General features: G+C 48.0%; 7 protein-coding genes and 1 non-coding gene across 8 annotated transcripts; 6 read left to right on the forward strand and 2 right to left on the reverse strand.

Moving 5' to 3' along the window:
• The first annotated feature begins 597 nt into the window (after positions 1 to 597).
• BU24DRAFT_t83 lies at positions 598 to 686 on the forward strand. Its single transcript has one exon. It is a non-coding gene; the product is annotated as a tRNA-Gln (tRNA).
• A 705-nt stretch (positions 687 to 1391) lies between these two features.
• Positions 1392 to 2761, forward strand: BU24DRAFT_496814 (uncharacterized protein; the record flags this gene model as incomplete). Its single annotated transcript, XM_033534215.1, has 2 exons — positions 1392 to 2547; positions 2595 to 2761. The coding sequence occupies 2 exons, from the start codon at positions 1392 to 1394 to the stop codon at positions 2759 to 2761; spliced, it is 1323 nt and encodes a 440-aa protein (XP_033378336.1).
• A 146-nt stretch (positions 2762 to 2907) lies between these two features.
• Positions 2908 to 4393, reverse strand: BU24DRAFT_428038 (NAD(P)-binding protein). Its single transcript, XM_033529378.1, has 2 exons — positions 3764 to 4393; positions 2908 to 3631 (listed from the first exon to the last, which is right to left on the reverse strand). Exons 1-2 carry the CDS (start codon positions 4020 to 4022, stop codon positions 3051 to 3053), a joined length of 840 nt encoding a protein of 279 aa, XP_033378337.1. The 5' UTR covers positions 4023 to 4393; the 3' UTR covers positions 2908 to 3050.
• A 6555-nt stretch (positions 4394 to 10948) lies between these two features.
• Positions 10949 to 12652, forward strand: BU24DRAFT_436872 (uncharacterized protein; the record flags this gene model as incomplete). The annotated part of the gene is made up of 8 exons (XM_033530181.1): positions 10949 to 11335; positions 11391 to 11431; positions 11483 to 11776; positions 11828 to 12057; positions 12116 to 12177; positions 12237 to 12358; positions 12416 to 12523; positions 12610 to 12652. The coding sequence occupies 8 exons, from the start codon at positions 10949 to 10951 to the stop codon at positions 12650 to 12652; spliced, it is 1287 nt and encodes a 428-aa protein (XP_033378338.1).
• Positions 12653 to 14101: 1449 nt separating this feature from the next.
• Positions 14102 to 16148, reverse strand: BU24DRAFT_473164 (amidase signature enzyme; the record flags this gene model as incomplete). Its single annotated transcript, XM_033532758.1, has 4 exons — positions 14102 to 14991; positions 15046 to 15141; positions 15200 to 15796; positions 15848 to 16148. The coding sequence occupies 4 exons, from the start codon at positions 16146 to 16148 to the stop codon at positions 14102 to 14104; spliced, it is 1884 nt and encodes a 627-aa protein (XP_033378339.1).
• Positions 16149 to 16863: 715 nt separating this feature from the next.
• On the forward strand, positions 16864 to 18640 carry BU24DRAFT_473165 (amine oxidase; the record flags this gene model as incomplete). The annotated part of the gene is made up of 1 exon (XM_033532759.1): positions 16864 to 18640. The coding sequence occupies exon 1, from the start codon at positions 16877 to 16879 to the stop codon at positions 18638 to 18640; it is 1764 nt and encodes a 587-aa protein (XP_033378340.1). The 5' UTR covers positions 16864 to 16876.
• Positions 18641 to 19272: 632 nt separating this feature from the next.
• BU24DRAFT_473171 (FAD dependent oxidoreductase) lies at positions 19273 to 21455 on the forward strand (the record flags this gene model as incomplete). Its single annotated transcript, XM_033532760.1, has 9 exons — positions 19273 to 19388; positions 19451 to 19495; positions 19556 to 19659; positions 19716 to 20253; positions 20304 to 20551; positions 20612 to 20827; positions 20879 to 20971; positions 21035 to 21161; positions 21427 to 21455. The coding sequence occupies exons 1-9, from the start codon at positions 19337 to 19339 to the stop codon at positions 21453 to 21455; spliced, it is 1452 nt and encodes a 483-aa protein (XP_033378341.1). The 5' UTR covers positions 19273 to 19336.
• A 2266-nt stretch (positions 21456 to 23721) lies between these two features.
• BU24DRAFT_473177 (putative MFS drug transporter) lies at positions 23722 to 25664 on the forward strand (the record flags this gene model as incomplete). The annotated part of the gene is made up of 7 exons (XM_033532761.1): positions 23722 to 23802; positions 23854 to 23945; positions 24037 to 24286; positions 24339 to 24415; positions 24471 to 24633; positions 24693 to 24828; positions 24889 to 25664. The coding sequence occupies 7 exons, from the start codon at positions 23722 to 23724 to the stop codon at positions 25662 to 25664; spliced, it is 1575 nt and encodes a 524-aa protein (XP_033378342.1).
• Positions 25665 to 26141: the final 477 nt, after the last annotated feature.

The raw sequence follows: 26141 nt of genomic DNA on the forward strand, positions 1-26141 counted from the left end.
ATACCCAATTGTCGCTACTTATCTAAACATAACAAGGCTTTCTTAGACGATTTTAAGGTAAAATAATGGATCAACCGACAACACGACTTTCTAGATCGAGGCTGTGGGTCGTTGAACTTCATTTTCAAGTGCACAATATGCTAGCCAGCAAGTCGTAACAATTACAGCCCTGCCCCTTATTTTTATCTGCACTGTTCCATGTTGTTTGTGCTTAGCTTGGCACATGAGGAAATAAACCAAAATTCACTTGACACCATCTTGCACATCACTCTAACAGTATCACGGGTCTAACCAGCTATGCTTTATATTACATTATTGTTATTCGATGAATGGGAAACTCACGTCTCCTTGGCCTTGAGACATCTATGACTCGTTGTGGTGAGTCGCCTTGAGCGAAATGCGTGTCATGACGTATAGCGCCTTCTTAGCGGATGGAGGGGCCCACCACCCCTATCCGCCAAGCAAAATTTTCAGCTTCTCGCTTCTCCTCACAATGTGTCTCTTCAGAGCGATTGCTTTGAAGAGAGGTTTTTACGGGGCTCATAATAATAATGATTCATCGAATTTCCATCAACAAGCGCATCAAACAGTTGATTCGGTCATATAGTGTAGCGGTTATCACTCCGGATTTTGACTTGATCAAACAACAACTTCCGGTAACCCCAGTTCGAATCTGGGTATGACCTCTCTTTTTGACTTTTTTTGCTCCCGTAAAAAGACACCGACTCTAAATACTCTCCTAGCCCTGCTATCTGTCTATCACCACGGCTACCCTATCAAACAATGTAAGGGTTTGATCACAAATTTTGACACACTTTGTGTTTTCTTTTTTAGTGCAATAAAGAAAGAACCTTTCTTTATACTGAGTACAATATCTATCATATTTCTATAATTATAAAGGTTGAAAATTTCATTAAGTGAAACGGGTAGAAATCGATATTTATCTATTTCCCTTTCATTCCCCTGTTCATGATGTTTCGCTCATGTCATTTACTGTATCTACTTCACGTAGCCACCACATACAAGTCTCGTTGTACCAATAATTATGTTTATCAGATAATACTGGTAGTAGATGTTGATACAGATTTGACGGACGTATATTGACTCCTTCATTTCCTATTGTCATAATGTTGGGTATTTGGCTCATTGTGTGTGACACATTGATCGCATTGACTGCTCTTTGACCTGTCACGACACTTTCAGTCTTACAGTAATACCAGTCATTCGGACTCAGTAATCAGTACATATTTGAGCACTCTATCTTCAACTTGCTATATGCTTCCTGTTACTCTCTTTCACTTTGCCCAATACCAACAGCCTTTCGAAGTAATCACAGAGTAGGATCCTACCCACAACTTAGTGATATTATTTTCAGCCAAATCGAAAAGACGATGCCTCGCCCGATGAGTAAAAGACCTTCCCAGCCAGAGAAACACAGACATGAATCTTCCCGAAAGAACCACCCAATTGCCTACTCCAGCTCAGAAAGCAGATATTATTCCGATGAGGAGGAGGAGTTTTACTATTCGCGGTCTCTCCAGAGAGAGCAACACCAACAGAAACCTTCCCGAAAGAGCGCCTTAGATGACCATCCAAGCTCAGAAAGCAGACATTATCACAAGGAGTCAAACGATCCACTAAGCGCCCATCTGAGCAAATTGTCTCTCAGGCGAGAGGAACACCGACATGAATCTACCCGGTTGAAAAGGGAAGATGAGTGGTCTGGCTCAGAACCCGAAGACCATCCTCATTTGTTGAAGGAAAAAGAGCAAAGATATTACAATCCTCGGTCCTCAACCAATGGTACTTATGGTGGGCAGCCAAATGACAGCCCGTTGCTACACAACCCTGGCCGCCAAAGAGAAATGCCATGTTACTCGACCAGAAGTGATAAATTCGACCAGCGAAGGCCACAACCGGCATACGTACCTATGGATTCTTCGCACTACAATCAACATAACTATAGCAACTTTCCGGGGCACTATGATGCGCAACAACACGGGCCAGGATACACGCAAACGCCAGGCTATTCATACAATCAGCCTACCTGTCCAGACCCGGGGTTCTACCATGCACATTCCGGACCAGCATTTACGCAGATGCCGGGTCAAATGCACCATCAGTATGGCTATCCTTGTGATCCGGCTGCATTCTATCAAAAGCAACAGCGCTCGGCGGATATGGCTGACGCAAAAGAATGGCCTACGAGACCTGTTGTTCCCAAAGAGATTCCGAAGGAAGATAAGTTGAAGATGTACAAGTACACTGATAATGACAAAGGGAAATTCGCCTACATTAGCATGAAAGTCTATTCGGTCTCCGACAGCGAAGATTCCGAGATAGGGTACCACCCTTCCAATGGAGTAATCAAGAAAACGCAAGCGACAGAACAACTAATCGAGTTTATGAGAGATTTGGAACCGGATGTGGTTGTCGATGACAATCCACCTGATCACCGGGTTAAAGAGGCTTTAGAAAAGTACCCATACGTGGAAGAGCGGAGGAGCGAAGATGGCAAAATTTATGCATACCAGTGCACGAGTAATGGTGAGTGGCCTTGTTTATCACTTCGAATTTGCAGCTGATACAACCAGTGCTGGAACGATATATTGGAGCAATAGCGGAGGAAAATCGGAGGCAAGAGCTGCATGAACGATACAGCGAAGAGCCCCAATTGCTATTGGTGGATAAGGCGACATACGAGAACGAACAGATCAAGCTTCGAGAGCGTGAGGATAAAGGAAACAGCAAATCTCGTTAAATCCCAATCAAGGTGCCAAAATCCCGAAGACGCTTAGTGATGTCGATGGCTTCAATGCTGGTCACTTTTTGAGCGCAAGAATTGGTAATTTGAGTCTCGACGATAGGAAGAGCACGGCTTTAGGTATGCGATGATGTGGTTTGCGACCAGTAACTGGGGATGCATCTCTCAGATAGTACTCTGGAAATTTTCTTTCTATTCTTCCCTTTTTCATTGATTTCTTATGTATTCACCAGTTCTCAGTAGTATCAAATTCCCCCATTTCTTTCTTAAACCCTCACTGGGACCATTACAAATTCGCAACCCTCTCCTTCTGACCCTCTAAATCCTCTCCCTCAACCGCATCACTACCATCCCTAACATACTTCCTCACAGCCTCCACAGGCGCATCCTCTCCATCCAAGATATCCAACCACCCCTTCGTCCCCTCAACCTCCAATGCCGCAACAACCGCCTGCGCAACTGCCTCCCTACTAATCTTCCCCTCAGATCCAATCCTCCCCGCCTTGATCCCCCCCGCCGCCTCATCCGTCAACGTTCCAGGCCTCAAACTGATCCCGGCAAACCGCTCTGCAGCAGGCACCCCACTCTCCTCCTCTTTCTTGACCCGCTCGTTCGAGAGCACGGTTAGCACCTCGTCGGCCGCAACCTTGGCCTTGAAATAATGCGGGAGGATCTCGTTGTTGACTTTCTGCCCGTAAGCCCAGTCTTTGTCGGTCCACCATGACGGCTTGTTGCGCCGCGAGCTGATGTACGATACTGTGAGGAACTTCTTCACGCTCGGAGTGTGGATACTGGCTTTCGTGAATGCGATCGCCGCGTCCTGGTCTACCGCGTACGTGCAGTCTGGACCGCCTTTCCCGCCGGCTCCTAATAGTTGCATTTAGTATCATTCTCCACATCATTATCAAAGGGAAATGGGATTTCTACTGTGGAGTTTTCATCACGTGATACATCCGCCCTCTTCCAGAGACAGAAAAATAGTGCGAAAGACCAACATACCAGCGCTCCAAATAACCCACTCCGGTCCGACTTTCTCCAGCACCTTCTTCGCATCGCTTTCGCTTCTAACATCCTCAACACTACTAACCAGCACGTCTAGCTTGCCCGGCTGGCCCTTCCCAAGCGCCTCGATCGTAGGCACCTGGTCTGGAGAGCGGATCACGCTGGTCACGTTCCATGACTTGGCGAGAAGGAGAGGCGTCAGTAGCTGCGAGACCTTGCCGTGGCCGCCGATTAGGAGGATGGATTTCGGTGGCATTTTTGGGGATTGATGATGATGATGGGTGGGTGATGATGGAGTTGAGTTTGAGGATAGGTTTGAGTAACTTCCAAATGAACGAGGTTTTATTTATATTGCTACGAGAAAGGTAGTGGAAAGAGGAATGGGTTAGCACGCAATTTAAGGTTTCTTATTGGGGTTTTGGTTGTTTGATTGGTAATAATAATACTGCACGACTTTCCTGGCTATTGACGTCAAGGTTAGGGTGCTCGACGTTGCGGATCGGACCGAGGCGGGGAGGGGGAAGGGATGACGCGATGGATGGGCGTTGTCAGCTAACGACGAGTGTTCCGTAGACACTCCTACATCGAGTGTCGAATCCATCATGCCATTTTTATATAGATGAACGCGAAACGATTCATGAGATGGCTGAATGAATTAATGAGTTTGATCTACTCTTGACACCTCCATAGCGTGGAATCTTGTTCGAAACATTGATCCCCACATCATGTCCCTCCATGCCGATTATCACACACAGACACACAAAACAAAAAGTCCTTCATCATGATGTTTTAGAAAAACAGCATAGTAATATTATTATATTAGGACCTTATCTGCCGATGCGGTGAACGTTGTTGTCAGCGCAGCGTCAAACCCCCTCTGGCTCTAGAGCACAAGTGATGGCCCGCCTAGAGAGCGATGCACCATAATGAATAAAAGTAGAACGGAGGAGACAGCAATGCCAACAGCGTGCCCCACTGTTAGAAACACGCGCAAGGCGCCAGCTATACTCTGTTACAATGACACCTTAGCCGAACAATTTATGATTATTTTACCCTCTCCGTATGCTCCACTACAAGTGACTACAAGTGACTAACGCAATGAAGGATGAAGGAAGGACCAGACAGAGATGTAACGACAGTCAAGGGATTTTCTAAGGCTGAGTTTATGATCTTGTTTGACCAAACAAACTTGTTTTTCATGTACTTGTCGACCCCTTTTAATCGAGAAACCTGTTCCTAAAACAAGTCGCTCCAAGTGAACCCAGTAGGTTGCGTCCATGGAGGGGTTAAAGTACCAATGCAGCCATCTGAGCAGCCTAGGGGGCCTACGAATGAAGCACAATGCAGTAACGGTGATAAGAAATGGCAAGAGACGAACTTATATCACTAGACGCGGCAGTTTGAGAGATGCACCGCGAAAGACTTTTTATCCTACCACAATTCTGCAAATATGATTGAGCATCTGCAGCGCAGGAAGCCGATAATCGTCTTATAGGTAACTAATATGCTTCTGATGACTACCCGCATGGTGCCATGAAGACAAAGCGTGCTCGGTCGGTACCCAGGAGCAGACTGTAGTAATTAAGCATTCTCCCACTTGTGAAAAGTTTGATCCCGTGCTTGTGGACTGGCTGATATTGGATCATATCTACATAGCTCTCTTAGCAAGAATGATGACTATAGTCCTTATCTTAGTTAGCGCGCTGCCTCTTCATGTGCATGAGTCTACTTCCGCATGGCGCACAAATTTGGACACTATATGTATATATTGGAGCGTTCGTTCCATGAGTCTGCAAAGAGTCGAAACTCCTGCCAAACACAAAAAGCTCACTGACCATTCTGCTGCATCTCTTCTTGTTTCACATCCCTTATCGCCGTGTATACTGGCGCCGTCCTTATCATGCGCCTACGATAGAAAATGCTCGACTGACATGCGCCACATCATGACCATAGTGCCCGAGAGTAGTACTACTAAAACCTTTCGATCCATTGCATCATACCAAATTTTCTCCATCTATCTTAGTCTATTCTTGCGGGATTATCTAATGAATTCAATCGCAGAAGTGTCGTGATCAAGTTGGCGATGTTGCTTGGAGTTGGCTCCTTGCTCTGTGAAAACCTCCAAATCGTTGCCTTACTGCTCCTGTATCGTGTCATCCACAGATTGCGCAGTCTTGTGTACTCCAAAAATTGCGGTGCGGAGGTCTTTTTGCGCTGCCTATGCGCCGTACTGGAATCCTTAGTCTCGCAGCGAGTCCAAGTTACTAGATGCTTTTCTCATTATTGTTGCAATTAAAACGGCATAGAGTCTTCCTATTGGTATTTTGAGAAGAGATCATCGCTGGGTGAGTAAACCCCGGCATACTCCGCATTCAGTCCTTAAACTAGCGTGTTACTATATTGCTGGAATCCTGTTTGAACGTTCTTTTATACGTTCTACTCGGGTTCTCATATGCAACGCAAGCGAAATTCAAGACAGAGTTCGTTGTCCTACCAAGCTAACAGAATTGGATATCTTCGCCGTCGTTTTGTTCATCTGCACTATGGTTTGCTTGTTCGTGGGTTTGAGTATCACAGCCGATCTGTATGAATCGACAAACTGGCGGGTGATATAACTTCTTGAAATTGGCGCGCGTTCACTTCAGCTGCCTGTCAGAGAATCAGTCTTACCAGGGCACTCTGGTCGTCTATAGCCTGGAACAATGTTGGTTGCGGACCGATACTAGACTTGAGTCTGCTCCAGAACATTGATGGGGTAGCCACAGTTGAAGGCGCATCCTTCCTCGGCGCATTGGTGAGTTTACTATTGATGATCGAAAGACTCTCTTCTGATATAGTCCTAGATGCACTCGTTGCTGTTCTTTCTGACCTTGGTCTGCGTGACGGATCGCAGACCTCACTTTAAACTATGTGTTATGCTTCATGGAGGAAGATTCCTCACGCTTCGAGGATTAGGAGGTTTACGTTCTTACTCGTTCTCACACGCCGAGGAGTGTGAACTTAACATGAGTCCTAACTGGTAGGCCGTTCAATTATAGATCAACCCCAATGTTGACACTGATAAGGGGTGTTTATTGGCGAGAACGCATCCGTTTGTGACGGTTCGTAACCTATGTAACTGATTGGTCCCATGCTGAGTGTTGGTGTGAACTTGACCTGCATTAATGACAGTGCTGGTGAGAGGCTCAGAGATCAGATTGGCTATGGTGCGAGAACTTTTACGAATTACACCGTAATTTTGAGATCACACATCTAAAATCGATCAGTCGTCCCTATATGTGCGAAACTGAAGGGCAAAGAAGACATGATTATACAGCCAGCCCTAAGCCATGGGATTACACGTTTTCATGCGCTTTCGCGTTCTCGAGAACTTGCCCAGATCTTGTAGGCAATCTGGCCTCCTGACATGGGAACACACCAGCTAGAACATCATAATCTCACGAGTATGCCTTGGTATCGTCTCCGTGCTTCTTGCTATTGATTTGCGTCTAACTATCCGTCGTCGCCTGGCTGTAGTACGTAGTGATGATAACACACAAGACCTCATTGATTAATAACTCATACTGGAATTTATCGATGGTCGCTGGCCAAACGAATCATATATGACCACTTGTAACCTGTTAAAGCCACACTACTGAAAAGAAGACTACCAAAGTTGAAGGTTGTTTTGCAAACACCTCAAGCAGTTCTCATGCAGCCGTATCGTCAATTCATTCCTCTTCGAAGAGCATTGATATCGGCTCGTACCTTTCTCCGCATCACCTCCGGTGTAATGACCCCAGAATTCATGATCTGAGTCTTGTATATCTCGCCAGGAGTGTGGTTCGAATTGCCCTTCCTATACAAAGTCAGAGCAGCCACTCCCGCAAACGCTGAAATGATCGAGAACGCAAATGCGACCATTATCTCAGCCGTGAAGCTTTATTAAGGTATCTAATCTGCTTGCCGGTCTTTGCCGCACAGGTCTAGGAGATCATTTGTATTTCGAGTAGCATTCCCTGCATATGGGACGCCAGTGGCCTTGCAAGCTGCAATATGGTCATCAGTGATGGTCAAGTTCAATTTCATTTGGGAAGGAGCTTCAATGAACAAAGAAGCATCACCTTGAGATATGTGCCAGGCAATATGGCCATCTAAGATGAGGATGTCAGTGTGCTGATTTCAAAAGATGGATCCAAAAAATGCTCCCAGAAGATCCACATGGCAGGGCTATCTGACCTTTAAAGGACTTGGGAGTTATGCCCGTGCAGATGGAACGGAGTGCCTGGGCCAGTTGAGTATAATTAGTAACCATTTGGATATAGATATATCAGATTATGCATTCTACCCGAATGGTTGTTGTTCAAAGTAATATCGATGACGTCTATGTGATCAAAGAGGAAAGGATTGGTGTTGACACCTTAAGTCTCACGTACGTGGTCTAGTTAAAGAACGCGTACAGAAGCCCGTTGTCTAGTTTTTGCATGACGACTTCGAGTTCAATGTTAAGACGGGTTCAGAGAACAGCTCCTCATGATCAGGCGGTACGAGTGACAAGTCATAGAAAAAGAAAAAGGCAGGGCATTTAAAACGTCAAATGTATGGTTAATCGCCTTCGGCGGCGCAAGATTAGTGTACAAGAGCCAATTGCTGCTGTTCAGCTATAGATCGCTTGGGTGATATCGAGCTGACTTTGGTTGGTGATGTTTTCCATGGTAAGTAGGATAGCATAACGCTGAGCAACAGCAATGTATAAGGTGTTGGCGTTTTGTGACTTGGTGTAAACGCCGATTCTTAATATAGAAGTACTGAGCCTCGATCGCGGCTGTATGGATTAAGCGAAATAAATATGTTTTGCCCGGATCGATTGGGATTGTAGGTTTCATGGTGTCGTTGAACAAAAAGGACTTTGGCACTGGTTCAGCGCCTGTAGGATTGGATTTGGTGAGGAATGAGGGCTTAATATATTGAGCGAGGTCATGATACTCATTAATTAGAGTGATGACAATCTCATCATCGTACTTATTGTTTAACAAGGCATCAGGACGTTGTACAACAAGAGCCTCAGGATACCTATTAAGACAGTAGTCATTAACGTGGCAATGGTACTAGTATGTACCATTTTAGTCGAGCTTTTAATTATAGACAGAAATGAATATATGAGGAATTCGACATTGTGTTACCATAATCGCACCGTTCAGGTGTTTAGTACAGTATTAAATCATGCTGTGAAGTAGATACTAGAGTCTTGAGGAAGACAGTTCACGACGTTGACAATAAGGTAGCCACCTCTAACGACCTCGATGACTAGTAAAGACCATGTAATTTTGACAACAACAACCCTCCGTTCAGTAGAATCATTAAAATTGGCCAATGACCTATGTGAGGGTAAAGTTGCATGTCACTGTCGTGACCACGCATTGGATGATGAACAGGGTAAATGCAAATGGGGAACCCATTGTAGTCAAGGGAACAGAGGAAGGGACTTACAACAGATTATTCGACGCACTTCAGTGGCCTCAAACAAGATCACACTTATTACTTAACCGAGAGCGGATGGTGATAGCTAAGTCCAGACAGAACATGCCCGAACAAGTTACTAGTTTAGCGTGAAGAAACCTGGATGGGCGCAAGAAAATCGAATAACGGAAGATTATCTTCCATCATATAGCTTTGAACTTGACGCTGATCTACCAACCATGATAGTTTTGACCCGGCTCATGGCTGGTTTTAATTCGGTTGCACCTTTGCTGTCGCCTGCCAAATTTGCGCTCTATTCGGACCGGCTCCCCACGGTATATGAGTCTGATGGTTCATTATTCCCTCTAACACACAACATAGACCTTCTGTATCAAGCAGTGAGCCTGAAATTAATAACCAAGGATAATCATAGGACATGGCGTAAATCTAGAGCCTAGACTACAGTTTTGCTCAGAACTATCACCAGCACTTTTGGAGCGCAAAAAGATTAGCGCGATGCTATAAGTATAGTTACCAGAAAGGAAGCAGGTCGGGTCGTATACCTGCTAGCGATTTTAGCCGATACAAGGTATAGTATGTGTATTTACAGCCTCTTATCTGCTGTAAAGCAGCTGAACAAGTTTAGAGCGCACATGATACTAGCAGGTGGATGAACCGACGTACTGTAACTATCCTCTCCGTGCATTGGCGTGTTCAGGCTGCAGGTTGCCATAGTGCTCCTCACTGCGCTTATCAGATGGGCATCAGGACCCACCTGCGCTATCCAAGTACTGCATAGAAAATTTGATAGCCTTAAATGTTCCACCGAACGAGACTCGTTCACCCCAGCTTGTCCTCAAGCTCCGTGCAACCCCTGCTTCTAGCATGACGCTACATCTGATATGACACCATTGTAATATGACACCACTGGGAGCTTGGTATAGCTTGGACAGCGACAAGCTTCGGGGTAATATCTTGTCCGCGATCATGGAGAGGTTTTCTATGTCCACGCTTTGAATTTCGATAATTCTTTGAGTCGAAGCGGTGGCAGTAGATATATGTCTAGCCTTAATTCAACGGGATGTGTGATCCGCCATTGCCCACACCTATGTGAAATTGTGGCCTGGAGCGCTCAGTTCCTGCGATATAAGGCATATGCATGTCGGGTCGATTTCCTACCTTTAGTTCCGTAGACCTTCTTTAAGTCCGCAGTCGGCTGGCTAGTGAGCCTCGTAAGTGCCAGTCCGTAGTAACCCGCTACTAGCTGGCCGTCGAATGTGCTTACAGTATTATCAGATCGTGCGACCCGCTTAATCTGATCAAAGTTTAGCAGGTCCCATCCATAGTACTCTCATACCGTTGGCCCTTGAATGCACGTGGGAAGTAAGTCAGTCATGTCAACACAAATCCAGTCCTCAATCTTCCTCGGTGGTATGTCGGCTCTGGTATTGGGCTATGCGTAAGATGCTCCACCAAGCAATTGTACGACCAGCATGCGGACCAGGAATAATAGTAGCACGCTAAATGCGATCATACGCAGCCAAATCTAGTACAGGACTCGCGAAGCGGATGCCCCGTACGCTGTGTCTGCGAAGGATTTTCACTCAAAGGCCACTTTATGTGCACCAGTACCGACGTCGGTAATTCGATAAACTTGACAGATGCTCTGATATAAAGCAACAGCTCAAGGCACCATCTTTTCTTCAACTCGACATCTTTGCTTATCGTTTACACGCAATCAGAATGAAATCATTCTTCTATTCGTTTCTCATATTGGCTGTTACATGGCCGTTCGCGGCAAGTACAGCACTCTGTCCATCAGCTTGTGAAAGTGCACTGTCCTATGTTGTCTTTTCTGGTAATGCCACAAAACAACAATGTACAAACCAATTACACATAGTCTCGTACTATTCTTGCTTGAGGCAGTACTGTCCTGGAGAAGCAGTTGAAGCGTATACGGCTCTGAAAAAGACTTGTAAAAGTACGGCTGCAATTCCGACCATAGCAAACGTCACAGTAGACGTAGATGGTCTGGCAAAGATAACAGCCAAGGACCTCTATAAGAAAGCACCTGTCAAGCAACCTGTTACCCTAGAGGAATCGTTGTACTTGCTCTCGGTGCGCACAATCGTGAGTTGTAGTCCGAAGACAAACCAAAAGTTACACTGATATCTTTCTGTCTTAGACAAGTGCAGCAGCTCAGGACGAGATCAACGTCCGCTACGGGTTAGTCATAGACTTCGTTCGATCTTTTTGGCAAGCGACTAAATGTAGTAGACACGCAATGTACGGGTTTTGGGCTCTCACTATCTTAGTATCCAGCCTTATGAAGCTGTGGGAATTCCTGACCACGAAATATCCCCGCGTTGCTCAGAAAGGATGGGTAAATAAGGCCTCCACGAAGCTGAGGCAACATGTGACCATTCCTGCACTTGCTGGTAAGCGTACTGCGGAGAACATTGGTTGGTGTACAGTTCCACCCCGACTTCAGTCCCTCGTCATCATTGCGTTCATTGCCTTGAATTTAGCTCTGTGCGTGAGCGGCTACGATGTTTTCCCAGGCAATCTGAAGTGAGTCCAAGTAACCCAAACAACAAATACAATGGAATTGATTGTATCCAGACGCCCGAGTATTCCCAATCAAGTTTCACGTCTGATTGGGCGCCGTACAGGAGTGCTGATCATGGCAAATTTGCCGCTTATGTGGACGTTTGCCATGAGGAACAACATATTGTCCTGGATAAGCGGCTGGACTTTTGCTACTTTCAGTTCTTTTCACCGGTGGATAGCTCGTGTGGTAATGGCGGAGCTGGTCGCTCACGCAGTTGCATACAGTCTCTCCGACTACTACTGTATGTATACCCTACGAGAGCCACAGTACTGGGGAGAGTTCAAACTGACTCGAAATAGCCGGAGGATTAAAGAAGTACTATGCTCAGTGGCCACAAGAGTACTGGTGGTGGGGCGTTGTGGTAAATCCCACATCCCTTCCCACTAAGATGAAGCATTTCTAACAACACTTTATGGCTAGTCTATCATTGCAGGGTCCTTTGCTACTGCTAGTGCAATCTATCCGATCCGCCAAAGGTTCTATGATGCATTTCTGCTGGGTCACATTGTTTTAGCAATGCTATTCCTGGTTGGAACGTGGTTGTAAGGTCTTCCGATAATGCTTATGCCACATACAAACCACTGACGAACATCGCGAAGCCATATCAAGAAACAAGATAATGAATTCGACATGTATTTCTGGCCATGTGTAGCAGTATGGGCGTTTGATCGCGCCTTGCGCTTAGGCCGAGTACTCGTCCTGAACTGGTCTGTGACCCAGGCCGAAGTTGTATACAATCCTTCTTCAGACATGCTTCATCTCAACGTCATGACAGGATCGATTGTACAACCAGCCGCCGGCACATACTACTACGTATACGTCCTCCATGGCCTTAAATTCTGGGAAAGCCACCCATTCACCTTGCATTCGTGGGAAAGACAGGCTGGTGGTACTGGGGGCCGAACAACTCTCAAATTCCTGGTCCGACCCCTTGACGGCTTTACCGGCAGACTCAGAGATCTAGCCATTAAAAAGGTCGATACTGAATACGGATCGGACGCACTGCAGAAGCGCTCCGTCCTCGCTTTAGTGGAGGGTCCTTATGGTCACACTAGTGATACAAGCTCACACAGTTCGGCGTTGTTTGTGGTGGGAGGATCGGGCATAACCGTTGCAATCTCCCACCTGCGGAGCCTGGACGCAATGCTTGAAAAGGGTCATGTAGTCGCAACCCGCAGAGCTCACATTGTGTGGGCTGTTCGTCACGCTGAGCTTGCATCAGGTGTATTGAAGGACGATATAATGCCTTGGCTTTCCCAAAGCAAGATCGGATCAAGGATGGACATCAGATTCGATATTTACACGACCAAAGAGACCGCACAGATTGCTCCATATACAGTAAAGACGGGAATTGATTCTGCGCTCAACAGTTCTGGCGAGGACCTTGAATCGCCCAAAGGCTTGGATGAAGGCGGTGTGTCCGTGACGGACGTCAAGAAGGATCACAAAAAGAAGTCTGAGGGAGAAGTTGAAGTGGGTGTTCAGTTCTACACCGGGAGGCCGCTTCTAGAAGATATCTGCCTCAGTTACGCTGACCAAACTTCACACGACGACGGAAAGGCAGCTCTCATCTGTTGTGGACCGCCATCCATGGCTGATACTGTAAGAGCAATAGTTGTCAGAGCGCTTCAGGCAGGCTCTTACAACCTGGATTTCTTCCCGGAGTCGTTTTCATGGTAACCATTGATGCAAAGACTGTGTTCACCTGGATGAGAAATCTTTATATCTATTCGCCTTCTCTTCGAGTTGTTAGGTTGAAAGAGTGTGGACTGGACAAATGCGCCGACTTCGCAGTTGTAGTGCTTGCCTCCAGGAGAACAGAACTGCCATTCACCATATTACGTACATAAAGAAATCCAGCACGCAGCCATAATCCAAAAAAACCATTTTCAAACAGAACGTGTGTATGTGTTTGTGTGGTAGTCAACCCAGTTGGAGGGGCCTGCACAATTGCAGTTCTATGTGGCCGGTCTGAGAGTCAACAGCCGACGCGCAGTTACCCAGCTTCGTCTCCTCCGAGCCTACTGCCACTTGCATCGCGCTCTTCTAAATTTGCGGTGCACACAAACCGGCAACGAATCCGAAGATAACGAGCAGAAGTGCATATTTCGGCTCTATTTAGCCTAGCTGTTCCACTCAATGGGCACTCCACTAAAGCCCCTCCGCAAGTGCACAATCACAAGGCTCGGGAACCATCGGCTGATATAGATCACGCAGGAATACCACTTGTCTCTTTATTAATAGTCTCGTATACTTATCCGATTGCCCACGAAGCCGTTCGAAATTCAAAAAAGGATGTCGCCACCAAGCACACTGCTTCTCCCAGGCTCACTTCTGTTTACCAACCCCTTCTCATAGAGCTCTGCTAGCAGGGAGAATAGCATACCGTCGCAACCTTTCCGCGCTATTAAATCCACGGTCACAGGCAAGTATTCTGTATGCGACGTTATATTAGACCGGTATGCCACCTCTCCAATGGGTACTACCATCTCCGGCACGTCCGCAAGTGGGGAGATCCTGCTTGTTGAAAAGGCCGCCGGAGGCGTAACGCCTGCAAGATATGTGTTGCGGTACTTAGGCGTAGGCCTTCTTGGAACGTACACAAGCAAGTGTTTCGAGCAAGTCTGGGGGTCAGCGGGGAGAATATAAGAGCTGACCCAATCACGGAATTGAGACTTGGCCTCAAGGGCATTCTCTAGTGTATTTGGAGACATATCTGCAACAGCCCAACGGGCGAGAGGGCTCGGGTTCACAAACGGCGTTCTGCTGTCGAACTTGGCTGCATAGTCGGCGTAGAATGGGTCTCTCACTAGTTGAGCCTGTCGATGCGAGGTAATGATGTCGTATGTGTCATTAAGATAAGTAGACAGAGGAGGCATTTCCGGTCTGTTCGCTTCCCAAGTTTTCTGTATATCGAATACAGTTGTATTGGATGATAGGAAGTCGGTCAAACTCGATAGGAAATCCACTAAGATGCGATTCAGCTCCCCAGTAGTGTTATCTGGAAATCCTACTGCGAGAATGTTAGAAGGATAACTATTTAACATGCTAATCCTGTCTTTGTAGAATGCTTGAGCTGCCGTTTTGAACAGTATCGGATCACGTGCAAAGAAACCTGCCGTGTCAAGCTCGGGGGCAATGGGCGTTACGTTGTCCAGCGAGACTAATCCGTGTGCTGTAACGTGAGTCAGCCGTGATTAATACTGCCCGCGCGCCCATATCTACTTACTGGGCCTATGTCCGAAGACCCCTTGGATCTGCGCAGGGCTTCGTATGCTACCTCCAGTATCGGTGCCAACGGTTAGATCCAGCCAAGGATACGCAGCTGCATTAAAATAATCGTCAATATTTACCGCCAGCCTCAAAGTAAGATTGTTACTAACCTTCTCCTGCTGCGGAACCCGCAGAGGAAGAGGACGGATCTTGATAGCCATCTCCACGAGGATTGAATGGCGCATGTACATCAACCCAATCTGCGGTGGCTGTTTCTCCAATGGCAAATTGGCTAGTTTTCATCTTACCAACGATCACCGCTCCAGCTTCGATTAGATTTTGAACCGCTGGGGACGTGATGTTGGCTGCAGGATACAGATCGTACCAGGCACGATTACCATTTGCTGATCTAAGGCCTTTGATGCTGTAGATATCTTTGATGCCGATCCTCACACCTGATAGAGGCTTGCTCGCTGTTTTGGTAAAGTACAATCGAGACGGGACCGCCACAGCCAAAGCCTGTCCCGGAATATTAGCTGGAAGAACTGAAAAGCTTCCATCGGTGTTAGCGATGGCTGTTTCGACAAAAGCACCCTGTGTGTCTGCGTAGAGGCGGTAGGCCTGATACAAGGAACCGTCAGGAGACATGAAATACGGCCCGCTTGGCAGCGATAGATCGCAACCCAAATCGAATATGGAACTGTTACCAACAGATCCGGGGAAAACGGCGCTGCGATTCCATGATCCTGGGTACTGGAGGTAGATTGCTGATCGAGTCAGTAGTGTCGGGTGAGACAGGGTGTGCAGGTAATAATCACATTGCAGAAAACCATTTTGAAAGACGTCATCGTGTTCTGTAAAGTTGTGTCGTAGCGAATCCAGGTCGTTGAGGTCAAAATGGCCGGCAGCTACAGTGGCGATGGTAATCGGTGACAGCCCAAGCGTATGCGTAATCGAAGAACGCACTACCGTGTCTGGTATCTTTCCTACCGAGTAAGGCGGCACAAAGTATGGAATGCCATCGAATGTCAGTGTGGTACCAGTCAGGACTAATGCGTTTGCGTGGACAATCCGTAACCATAGAAAAGAAAAGCCAATAACATAGCGTGTCGACTGCATGATGAAATGATATCGAACAAGTTCTATTCCCGATCGCACACAGCGCAAGAGATAGTAGATACTCCCGTGGAACTGTTTGTAGCCAACATTGCGCAGGCTCTTATATCATACAAGACCATTCTTTCAAGACTACTCGTGGGGCTCGGAGATGTCGCAAAAGCTATCTAAATCGACTACATGCGGTCTCTAGGCCGTTCTTGCGGATTGACAAGTTTTTCCAGATCATCACCTTGGCGGTGGAGATTTACTGACGTTGGTAAAGTTGAAAAACCTGATCCTGCACCTGATTCAACCAACTAAGGCCCTGGCATATTGCAGAGGTGGACGGTGCGATCGTGCATATAAATATGTGTTGGGCTTGCTAAGACACTAGACATGAGAGATGAGGTCTAACGCTGATCAACAGAAGGTCGCCACAAGGGCAAGGGCAAGGATCTGATAAGCGATATGGCCAGGATCTGATAATTTAGAGTTCTCAACCTTGCATCAAGCCTCCGGAAGCTAAGAGCCTATACCTGCTAGTGGCTCGTGGGCGGGCATTCTTCGCTAGCGCATCGTGACGTTTGGCCAGGTACCCCCCTGGCTCAATGAAATGTGGGGAACGTGGGGGACCCATGCGTACCTGGATGCATGATATGATGCTTTTGCTCATTTTGGATTTTGCTGCCAATATAACTTGTGATTTCCATGCCTTTCAAAGTGATGCGATCATTGACTCTAAGCCGACCATGGCGATTCACGCTATTCTTTTGTCTGCTCTGGCGACGTTCCAATTGTCTTACGCCCGCGTGGTATCACCTCATACAGAAAGAAGCATACAGAATGCAAGGCCTCTCCTACGAGACTTTGATGCTCTGGGTGCTTGGTACGACGGCGTCGCGGGTATCAAGCAGAGTGCAATCCCTCGTCAGCCTAATGTCACCATTGCTATCGTTGGGGCTGGCATCTCTGGTTTGACTACAGCACTGATGCTTGATAGTGTCGGCGTACACAACTGGGAGATCGTTGAGGCCAGCGATCGCGTTGGTGGACGTTTCAGAACGAAATTCTTCGCGGACACTCAGGAGTGGGTAGAAATGGGACCTATGCGCCTCCCTTACACCATAACATACGACAGCGACAATTCAACACATGAGTATACGGACCACCGAATGGTCTTCCAACTGGCTGAATGGCTGAATGAACTCAATCATCACGACCCACGGTGGGAGGTGGAATTCATTCCATGGATCCAGCACCATCCAAATGAGCTGATGGCGCGCGGGGGCAAGAAGACTTCTGATGGCCGGATTCCAACACGGGCAGACATTGCTGCCAATGCAGAGCTTCAGTCTGCACCGCCACTTCTTACCGCTGATTACAACAGCACCAAAGAGAAGATGAACGCCATCCTGAAGAACGAAACAACTCTCCGGGCTATACAGAAAGATGTCTGGCGTGCGCATCGAGCAGCAATGGATAGGGGTCTTGATGACATCAGTCAACAAGCCATGATGCGCAACGTCTTCAACGCAAGCGAGAACACTACTGACGCTATATGGACTGCGTCTGATTACGATCTGTTCTGGGACGAGATGGTCCATAATTCCAACCTAGCCCAGGATGGTAGCTCGGGCACGTTAGGAGAGACAGAGTGGAAGTGCATCGACAAAGGATTCAACAAGCTTTCCGATGCTTTCATACCGTTGATAAGTGATCGAATTGTGTTGAATCGCAAGATCACCAAGCTGGAAGCTGTGAATGGATCTTCGGGTTTGCCCAGGACTCGTCTCTCATGGCATACTGGTGGCAAAGACCGAGGTTTGTCTCACAAAGATTACGATTTCACCATCATCACTGCACCATTCACTGTCACCCGGTTCATGGATCTTCCGAAGTTCTCATCTGTACTTGGGCGTGCTATTAGCGAAGCTGGTCTACGATTCAAATCTGCATGCAAGGTCGCCCTACTCTTCCGGGAGCGTTTCTGGGAGAAAGGAGAACGCCCGATCTTTGGCGGCTACTCTCAGCCCCTTAGTGTTGCTGTTGGTGCCCTTTACTATCCTGTCTATGGTCACAACGAGACTGGGCGCCCAGGGGCGATTATTCATTACCGTGGAGGTGACTGGAGCGATCGTTACATGAGCTTTTCCGACGAACAGCATGTAGAACAGGTTCTTGATGCAATTGTCAGCCTGCATGGCGAGCAGGCGAGGGAGCTATACACAGGCCAATTTGAGCGTCTCTGCTGGCTAGAGGATGAGCACTCAGCTACGTCCTGGTGCAGACCAGACGTTCAGCAGCATGCACTATACATTCCTGCGTATCATGCCACAGAGCACAACACAATTTTCATCGGCGAGCATACCGCTCCGACGCATGCGTGGGTTAGCTCGTCAATTCATTCTTCTGTTAGAGGGGCTATACAGCTTTTGTTGGAGATAGGTATGGTAGCTGAGGCCAAAGCCCTCAATGCTAGATGGATGGGACGGTGGATCGATTTTGGTGTATAAATGGAAAGCCGGAAATGTATGCAGATGCAGCTGTCAACTATGCAGATGGGAATATGTATGTTCGTAAACAGGGTGCTTCAAGTTATCACCCTCTCGTTATTAAACTCTTGAAGAAGAATCATACCCGTTCCAAAGGCTCTTGCGAAGAAAAGCCATTGAAGCCACATCTGCCACATCACTTCACGCGTCCTGTTTCGTTTCCGAGACCTACCATACCCTACGCAGATTCGAATTGTGCTCCCTTCTCCCGTGCCGAGACTAGGAAGCCGATCCTACTAGAATGTTGAAGCATTGCTCTGGGAGAGTACTAGCACCTCTACTTGCTAAGGTCACTCCTCTTTCTCGATTGGATCATCATGGTGCTCTCCGTAGTGCTCGATCCCTGGCGGAGGCACCCCAACGTGATGCGGGCACGCAGGCTTGCAGATATGGGATCACGATCGGCGTGCACGACGGATAATTACATCATTGGTTTCACCAATTTCATTAATTAGCTTGGTAAACGCGGTTGAAAATCAATTAGATTTGGGATTCAGACCTCGGACATCGTCGGACATCGTCGGACTTCCACCTTCTCCGACTTTGGACTTGTCCAGCCTCAGCTGCATGTAACCTAAGCTTGCCAATGCCCACGCCAGCATCGAGCTCCAGGAATTATCCATTCTTTTAGCAGCTGGTTCAAGACTATCGTTATCCATGTCTTCCACGAACGATTCGAGCATACCTAGGCGTGTGGCCATCATCGGCGGTGCGTTCCAAAGCCACTTACAACACGAAGGCGCGTTGACATACTAACACAATTCTTGCCAGCGGGTGTTTTCGGTCTCTCACTAGCCTTAACTCTACGAAGAAAAGGTAGGTCCTTCACGCACGGCTACCCGTCGCTGGACGCTTACACCAACTGCTGCGGAATAGGTCATTGCGTGGCGGTTTTTGACCAGAACGCCTACCATGAGACAGGGTACCGCCCATCAGAGTACTCATCCGAGCTCGCAGCTTCAGTGGACCACAACAAAATTGTAAGTTCTCCACGTTACTTGCACTAACAAGGAAGTGCATATTGACACACTTGAAGTTCCGCGCATCGTACGGGAAGCGAGCCGACTATCAGCGACTCGCACTCGAAAGCAGGAAGCAATGGCTTTCCCTCAACAGCAGTCAAGACATAGGCCACGATCTATTTGTGCCTTGTTGCATGCTTCGCGTGCAGCCGAGCTCATCCCTTGGCGCGCTTGAAATGGAGACCCTGGCAAGCATGGAGCGGGACGGAGTGAGAGATACTCAATTTGTCAAAGGTGATCCCAAGGATTGTCGACGCGCCGCTGACCGGGGACTGCAGCACAAGCTGCTCGATTATTTCATACCTGACGACCCGGAGCACCTCCCTTTTGAGGCGGTATTGGATTCTCTGGCAGGCTTCACGAGATGTGCTGACGGATGCAACTATTTCCGAAGGGTGGCTGAGCGTGAGGGTGTGGTCTTTTCACTAGGCCCTGAGCAGGGACGCTTTGCATCCTTGATCGAAGAAACCCTCAACAGTGGCAAGAAGAGAGCAATTGGCTTCATGACAGCTGATCAACGATCGCACTACGTCGATACGGTTGTAGTTGCTGGTAAGAGCTGTCTGTGATCTGCACGTAGTGTTGTACTCATCGTGCTACAGCTGGGTCCTTTTCGACGCAGATACTACCTACGTTGTCCTATCACATGGAATCATCAGCCGGTACAATCGTCTTCTTCAAAATTGACCCACAGGACAAGGCCTTGTGGGAGAAGTACTCGCCCGAGAATTTCCCAGTCATTACATGGAAGAGCGCCCCGAGAGGTAAAGACGGCAAAGACATAGGTAGTGTCTATGTCTTGCCCAGAACTCCAGAAGGTTTTGTTAAGATCGGGTATCGGGGAATCAAAGTGAGTCCTGCCGCATCCATCCATGCTAAGAAACCGCTAAAACAAGCCCTTTCTCGTCAGTTCACCAATTTCCAACCGGCCCCTGATGGCGCACGTTTCACTCAGGATGGGAAATGGTCCATCCCGCTCCCGTCTGAGCAGTGCCACAACATTCCATCAGGAGCAGCAGAGGCCATTCGAAACTTTGTATCTATCTTTATGCCCGATTTCAATAATGAACCGTTCTTTTCCACAAAGCTCTGTTGGTACACAGATACCTTGGATAATTCATTTCTAGTAAGCACTTTAGCCTACGTGTTCTCGTCCCGTTGCTTATCTACATTTGAGGTGGACTATGTTCCCATGTATGAGGACGATTCAGTCTTCGTCTGCACCGGTGGTAGCGGGCATGGAGCCAAGTTCATGCCAGTTCTTGGGGAGGTAAGCTTACACCTTGCTCCAGTAGGATAAAACTGCGCAAATCGGATGTACTGACAATACAAGCACGCAGCTGATATATTTGAAAACAAGGAAGAAAGTAGCACGCCCATGCGTCAGCACTGGCGCTGGCGGGAGGATGCGCCGCGGAAGAACGGGCTTGAAGACGGGCCTGGTAGCCTACGAGATCTTAGCACATTGAATAGTCTTAGATGAATTAAGCTCGAAATACAGAGATCAAGCACCATTTGTCAATTTTATTAGATAAATACTAGAGAGAGAAAAAGTGTTCATTGTAAACTAGTGCGATACACTTATTGCTCAGTAGCTTGAATTCCCATCGAGGCCCCAATACCTTGCTTTGCTTCCAGCTCTACAATGTACTGGAATTTAACCTCTTTCTCTCCTTATTCAAATCCAGCTAGTGGACTGTCGGCTCGGTCTGTGACTGTGGGCAGATCCATGCAGGCTTGAGCGCCCCCTTTGATGGACCAAGCTATCATTCCGTTGCCACGTAAGATGCTTACTGCCATTCGAGCGGTGTCTCCTCCATAGCAGACCACAACAACAACTTTGCCCTTCACTAAATCAAAGTACTTCGCCGTCGGCACCGTTTTGCGATCAAAGTACTGCGACAACTCCGTCCACTGCTCCACCAGTATTTTGCTGTCGTAAAATGGACTGGTTTGGTGCTCTCGCAACGTTGCCATAGGAATCCGAAGCGTGTCTCCCGCCCTCGTGCCGGAGAAGCAATCGCTTGCACCGAGTGCGCGGAGGTCAACGAACATCGTGTTCTCCTCGAGGCGAATTCTGGCAAAAATGTCGCTTTGGATATCGAGCTCCCAGCTGTCGTCGTAACGATATATGTCTACATTGGCCAGGTTCGAGTCCTGGATAGGATGGAACTCACTTGAGGGGACCTTGTGGAAATACTCGTCTAGGTATTGGTAGGGGAGGTCGCAACAGAGAAACACGCAGTCAATCTGGGTTGACCCATTGCGTAGCTCCTCGAGCGTCCCCTCATCCTTTCGCCTCTGAAGATACCGCGTGAGGCCCACAAGATTGAAGCCAGAGGATGGCCCGCAGACGATGCCGGTTCGAGTCAATTTTAAAGAGGCACTGAATGCATCTTCAGACCCGCATTCGACAATACTGTCCACACAGTCCTTCCATGGGAATTCGACGGGTGCAAGGAGAGCATGACTTCGAGGGCCTGGGACGCGATCTCCAGGTGAAGTACAAACCCCAACAGTCGTGACAGAAGGCTTCGTGCGCTTCATATACGTAGCAGTTCCTGTCAAGGTCCCCGCCGTACCCATACCCGCACAGAGCACAGATAGTGTCGGCATCTGCGCTAAGATCTGTGGGCCAGTCCATCGCATATGTGCTCCCCAATTCAGATTATTCTCGTACTGGTTCAGATTCTCGAGTGTTTCATCCGCAGTAGCATCGCAGCGTGCCCGCTGAATACCGCCGCGCTCATCCCTCGGCTCTGGCTGTGACGGGCCTCCAAAGAGGCGTAGATTGAGACCGAAGAATTGCAAGAGTCTAAGCTTGCTTTCGCTGGTCTTATTGCTGACATAGGCACGGGTGTCGGTAATGTTGTGCAGGATCCGAGCAACGATACCCATTGAGATGACTGTCGAGCCGGAAGAGTACTCAACAACGGATGTGGTCTTGGGGGAGACCTGTGAGGATGACAACATGGCCAAGGCTGGGAGCTCTTTGACATTATGGGCAGGAAGAAATGTCATCATCTTAGCGTACATGCGAACGCCGTCGTCATAAAGGGGGTTGAGATGGCGAGGAACCTCAACAAGAGGCAGGAGTGGATTCTTGTCAGGATCATAGTAGTCCTTCAAGGCACTCTCCCCGCTGAAGACATTTTTATTTTTCTGAGTCGCCATACCGAAGGGAGTCTTGGAAAATAGATAGATAAAATGTTGGTAGTATAAAGTACTTGCTAGAGGATGATGGTATCGACTTGATCTTTTATGTGAGTATATCTGGGAGTACTGTCGTGATCAATTTATATCAATCTACTTCAATGAGGTGGGAGGCAGAAAAGACAATATCAGAGATACTATCTTCCCACGTTCACGGCTATAATCACGGTATTCTCAGGACGTATTCTCTTCTTCTTCGGGCACCTATTTCATGTGATGGTTGCATTTCGCATCAATATTCGTCATGCTGCAGGCTTGGCTCAACCTTACAAGACCTTGGCTTTACCTGGGTTAAGCTTCGCTATTGACTTGATGATCTTTTGATTTAATCAAAAGATCTGATAGACTTCCGTATCAGACGATCTGATAGTAGTCCATCAGCCTGCACTGTGACGTACTGGGCTTCAATGTTGCTCCAATCTCTGATCTGTGAGTCTTCTTGGTCTCCACTGAATGCATCTACTCCAACTATGACCCCAGCCTTCGAACCCGGCCGCTTGCCACTACAGTTACACGGATGTAGTGCTACGCCGGAAATCACAGATTCGACTGTAGAGACTGTGTCATAATCGTAACTGCAGACCGGCCTCGGGAGGACCCCTCCTCTTGCTCATGGGTACATAAGATCTGCATATGCGAGGGGGTTTTGTGCCAGTCTCGACAGCATTCATTGAGAGAAAACCGCCTTTGATTACTTCCATCGTCATGCAAGCTGCATCGAGTACACACGCCACCTTAGGGTCATCGGGAAAAGTACCTACACTTGACCCTTCTACTTCAGTAGATGTCCCAGCGACATTGCCGGCCATGGCCAGCAGTAACGAGACAGACGAGCCGAGCAGCCTTACAGATCAGACTGGATACGTTAAGCCGAGTAGAATTGTTATGGTGAGGGTCCCTGGCTGTTGCATCGAACGGCGACATCTGACAAACATGAAGATTTTTCTCACCTGCGCAAGCGTTGACCTGGTCGCACTCATGGACCAGACCACCTTGGCTGCAAGCTTGTCATCGGTGTCTCGAGCCTTAGGGTCTCAAGGAGACAATGCATGGATTGCGGGCGCCTATTTTCTGCAAGTATACCCCTGCAGAAGACTAGTCTGGAAACTAACCTTTCCGAAGAACTTCGACTAGCTTTCAACTTCTCTACGGCCGATTATCAGACATCTGGTCACGAAAGACAGTCCTGTTGTGCTGCATGTTTCTGTTCTTCATCGGGTCTCTCGCGGCGTCCTTAGCGCAAACCACGACGCAACTAATCGCTTTCCGGGCGATCACTGGCGTGGGAGGAGGCGGACTGATGACGCTGGCTCAGACGATCGTCTCTGATGTTGTCTCTCTCCGTGAAAGGGGAAAGTACCAAGGGATCTTGGTATGACTGGATGCCATCCCGCACCACCCAAACCATTACTCACACCAAATAGGGGGCCGTGGTTGCGCTAGCTAACGGTATTGGGCCCATCATTGGTGCCTCGCTAACGTCAATTAGTCCTGAGTCTTGGTCAGTTCCGCTTCGGAATTGTCCCCCACAGTATGACAACTAATGCCAAGCATAGGAGATGGATCTTTCGACTGAACTTGCCATTGACGGCTGTTTCGACAGTGGCGATAGTCTACATGATGCCGTTGAAGCGAGTGCAAGGATCCTGGATTTTCAAGCTCAAGGCCATTGATTTTGCAGGTGCATTACTTACACTGACTGCTTCAACGTGCCTCGTGGTTCGTATTCTTGCCACGCCCACTACTATGGAGCAACATCTGATCAGTACTCTGTATAGTTGTCACTTACCTGGGCCGGGATTGACCATCCGTGGCATTCGGCGGCGGTCATTACGCCGTTAATTCTTGGAGTGGTCCTCTTGGCCGCTTTCGTTATTTGGGAAGGAATAGGTCCAAAGTACCCGCTCATGCCATGTAAGTCCGGCGGTCGCTACGCTGCAACAAGTGAACCACCGTCACTGATCACACCTCCAGTGCATATTTTTCGTAACCCCCTAGTGATCGGGATATGCACAACCATGTTCATAAACGGTTGGCTCTTTGTCACTCAGATCTACTACATTCCGGCTTTCTTTCAGTTAGCATATGGTCTCTCTCCCATGAAATCCGGGGCTCTTCTTCTCCCAATAACTCTGATGCAAACCGTTTCCAGCACTTTCTCCGGGTTGATCGTGCATTGGACCGGCCGATACCGGGAGAGCATCATCATAGGTTGGGTCTCTTGGACTGTAGGCCTTGGTCTGTACTCCACTCTTGACACCACACATTTTGACTTAGGCAAAGCTATCGGTTACGGTCTTCTCACTGGATTTGGTGTTGGCCAAACTCTGCAACCGTCCTTGATCGCCATACAGGCAGGCGTCGCCCGACAGGATATGGCCGTGATTACGTGCACACGCAATTTTGTACGTAACCTGGGGTCCACCTTAGGTCTTGCTGTGGCTGCTACCCTCATTTCCTCCAGTCTGCAGTCTCGGGTGACCGGCCAGAACGCTGCTCAAGTCATTGACGATCCTGAGGCATACCTGTCAATGATTCCCGAAGGCGCACGGCAGGCGGCACAAGAAATGGTCCTGTCTGCTTACTCGCAGGGCTTTCGACACGTCTTCTACCTGAATGCTGCACTGAGCGCTTTGGCCGCTCTGCTTGCATGGACAATGATCTCCCACATCAACTTAGACCGGCCAGATGACGCCGCGTTGAATGAGCAAAGAGATCTTGAGACCGCCAAGAAAAGCGACGTCCAGTAAGAAAGTATTGATAGCATTCGGAATATTATCTGTGCCATTCCAAGAACATGGATCAGGTGTTCATCAAGGAACTGGCGAAAGGGTACTACATAAGTCTCACGGGAAACTTTTGTATGAAATCACGGGGACGGGATTGTTGGCTCATCCTCTTCAGGTCGCATGAATGTATATGGTGCTGACCAATGTGTGCGTACCATGCGTGCCACGACACCTCTCGTTAATCATGTATTTACTGGCATTTTTCCTGATCTGTAGGGATCGGTGCATTACAGGAAAAGAATTTCTTGAAAGCCTGGTCGTGCATCTTCAGCCCTCGTAAAGTTTCCTAAATGACCAACGGATATTGTTGTGCGAATTGCCATCAAATTAAGCTATGAAGCTAAGGAGGTGGGGCCGTAAATACCTGGGCCTTACCTAACCATTGCGTGGGGTACGCATTGAAGCCCGCGCCAATCGGCTTCTTTACAACAATACAAT

This window comes from Aaosphaeria arxii, assembly GCF_010015735.1.
Source record: "Aaosphaeria arxii CBS 175.79 unplaced genomic scaffold BU24scaffold_12, whole genome shotgun sequence".
NCBI classification, from domain to species: domain Eukaryota; kingdom Fungi; phylum Ascomycota; class Dothideomycetes; order Pleosporales; genus Aaosphaeria; species Aaosphaeria arxii.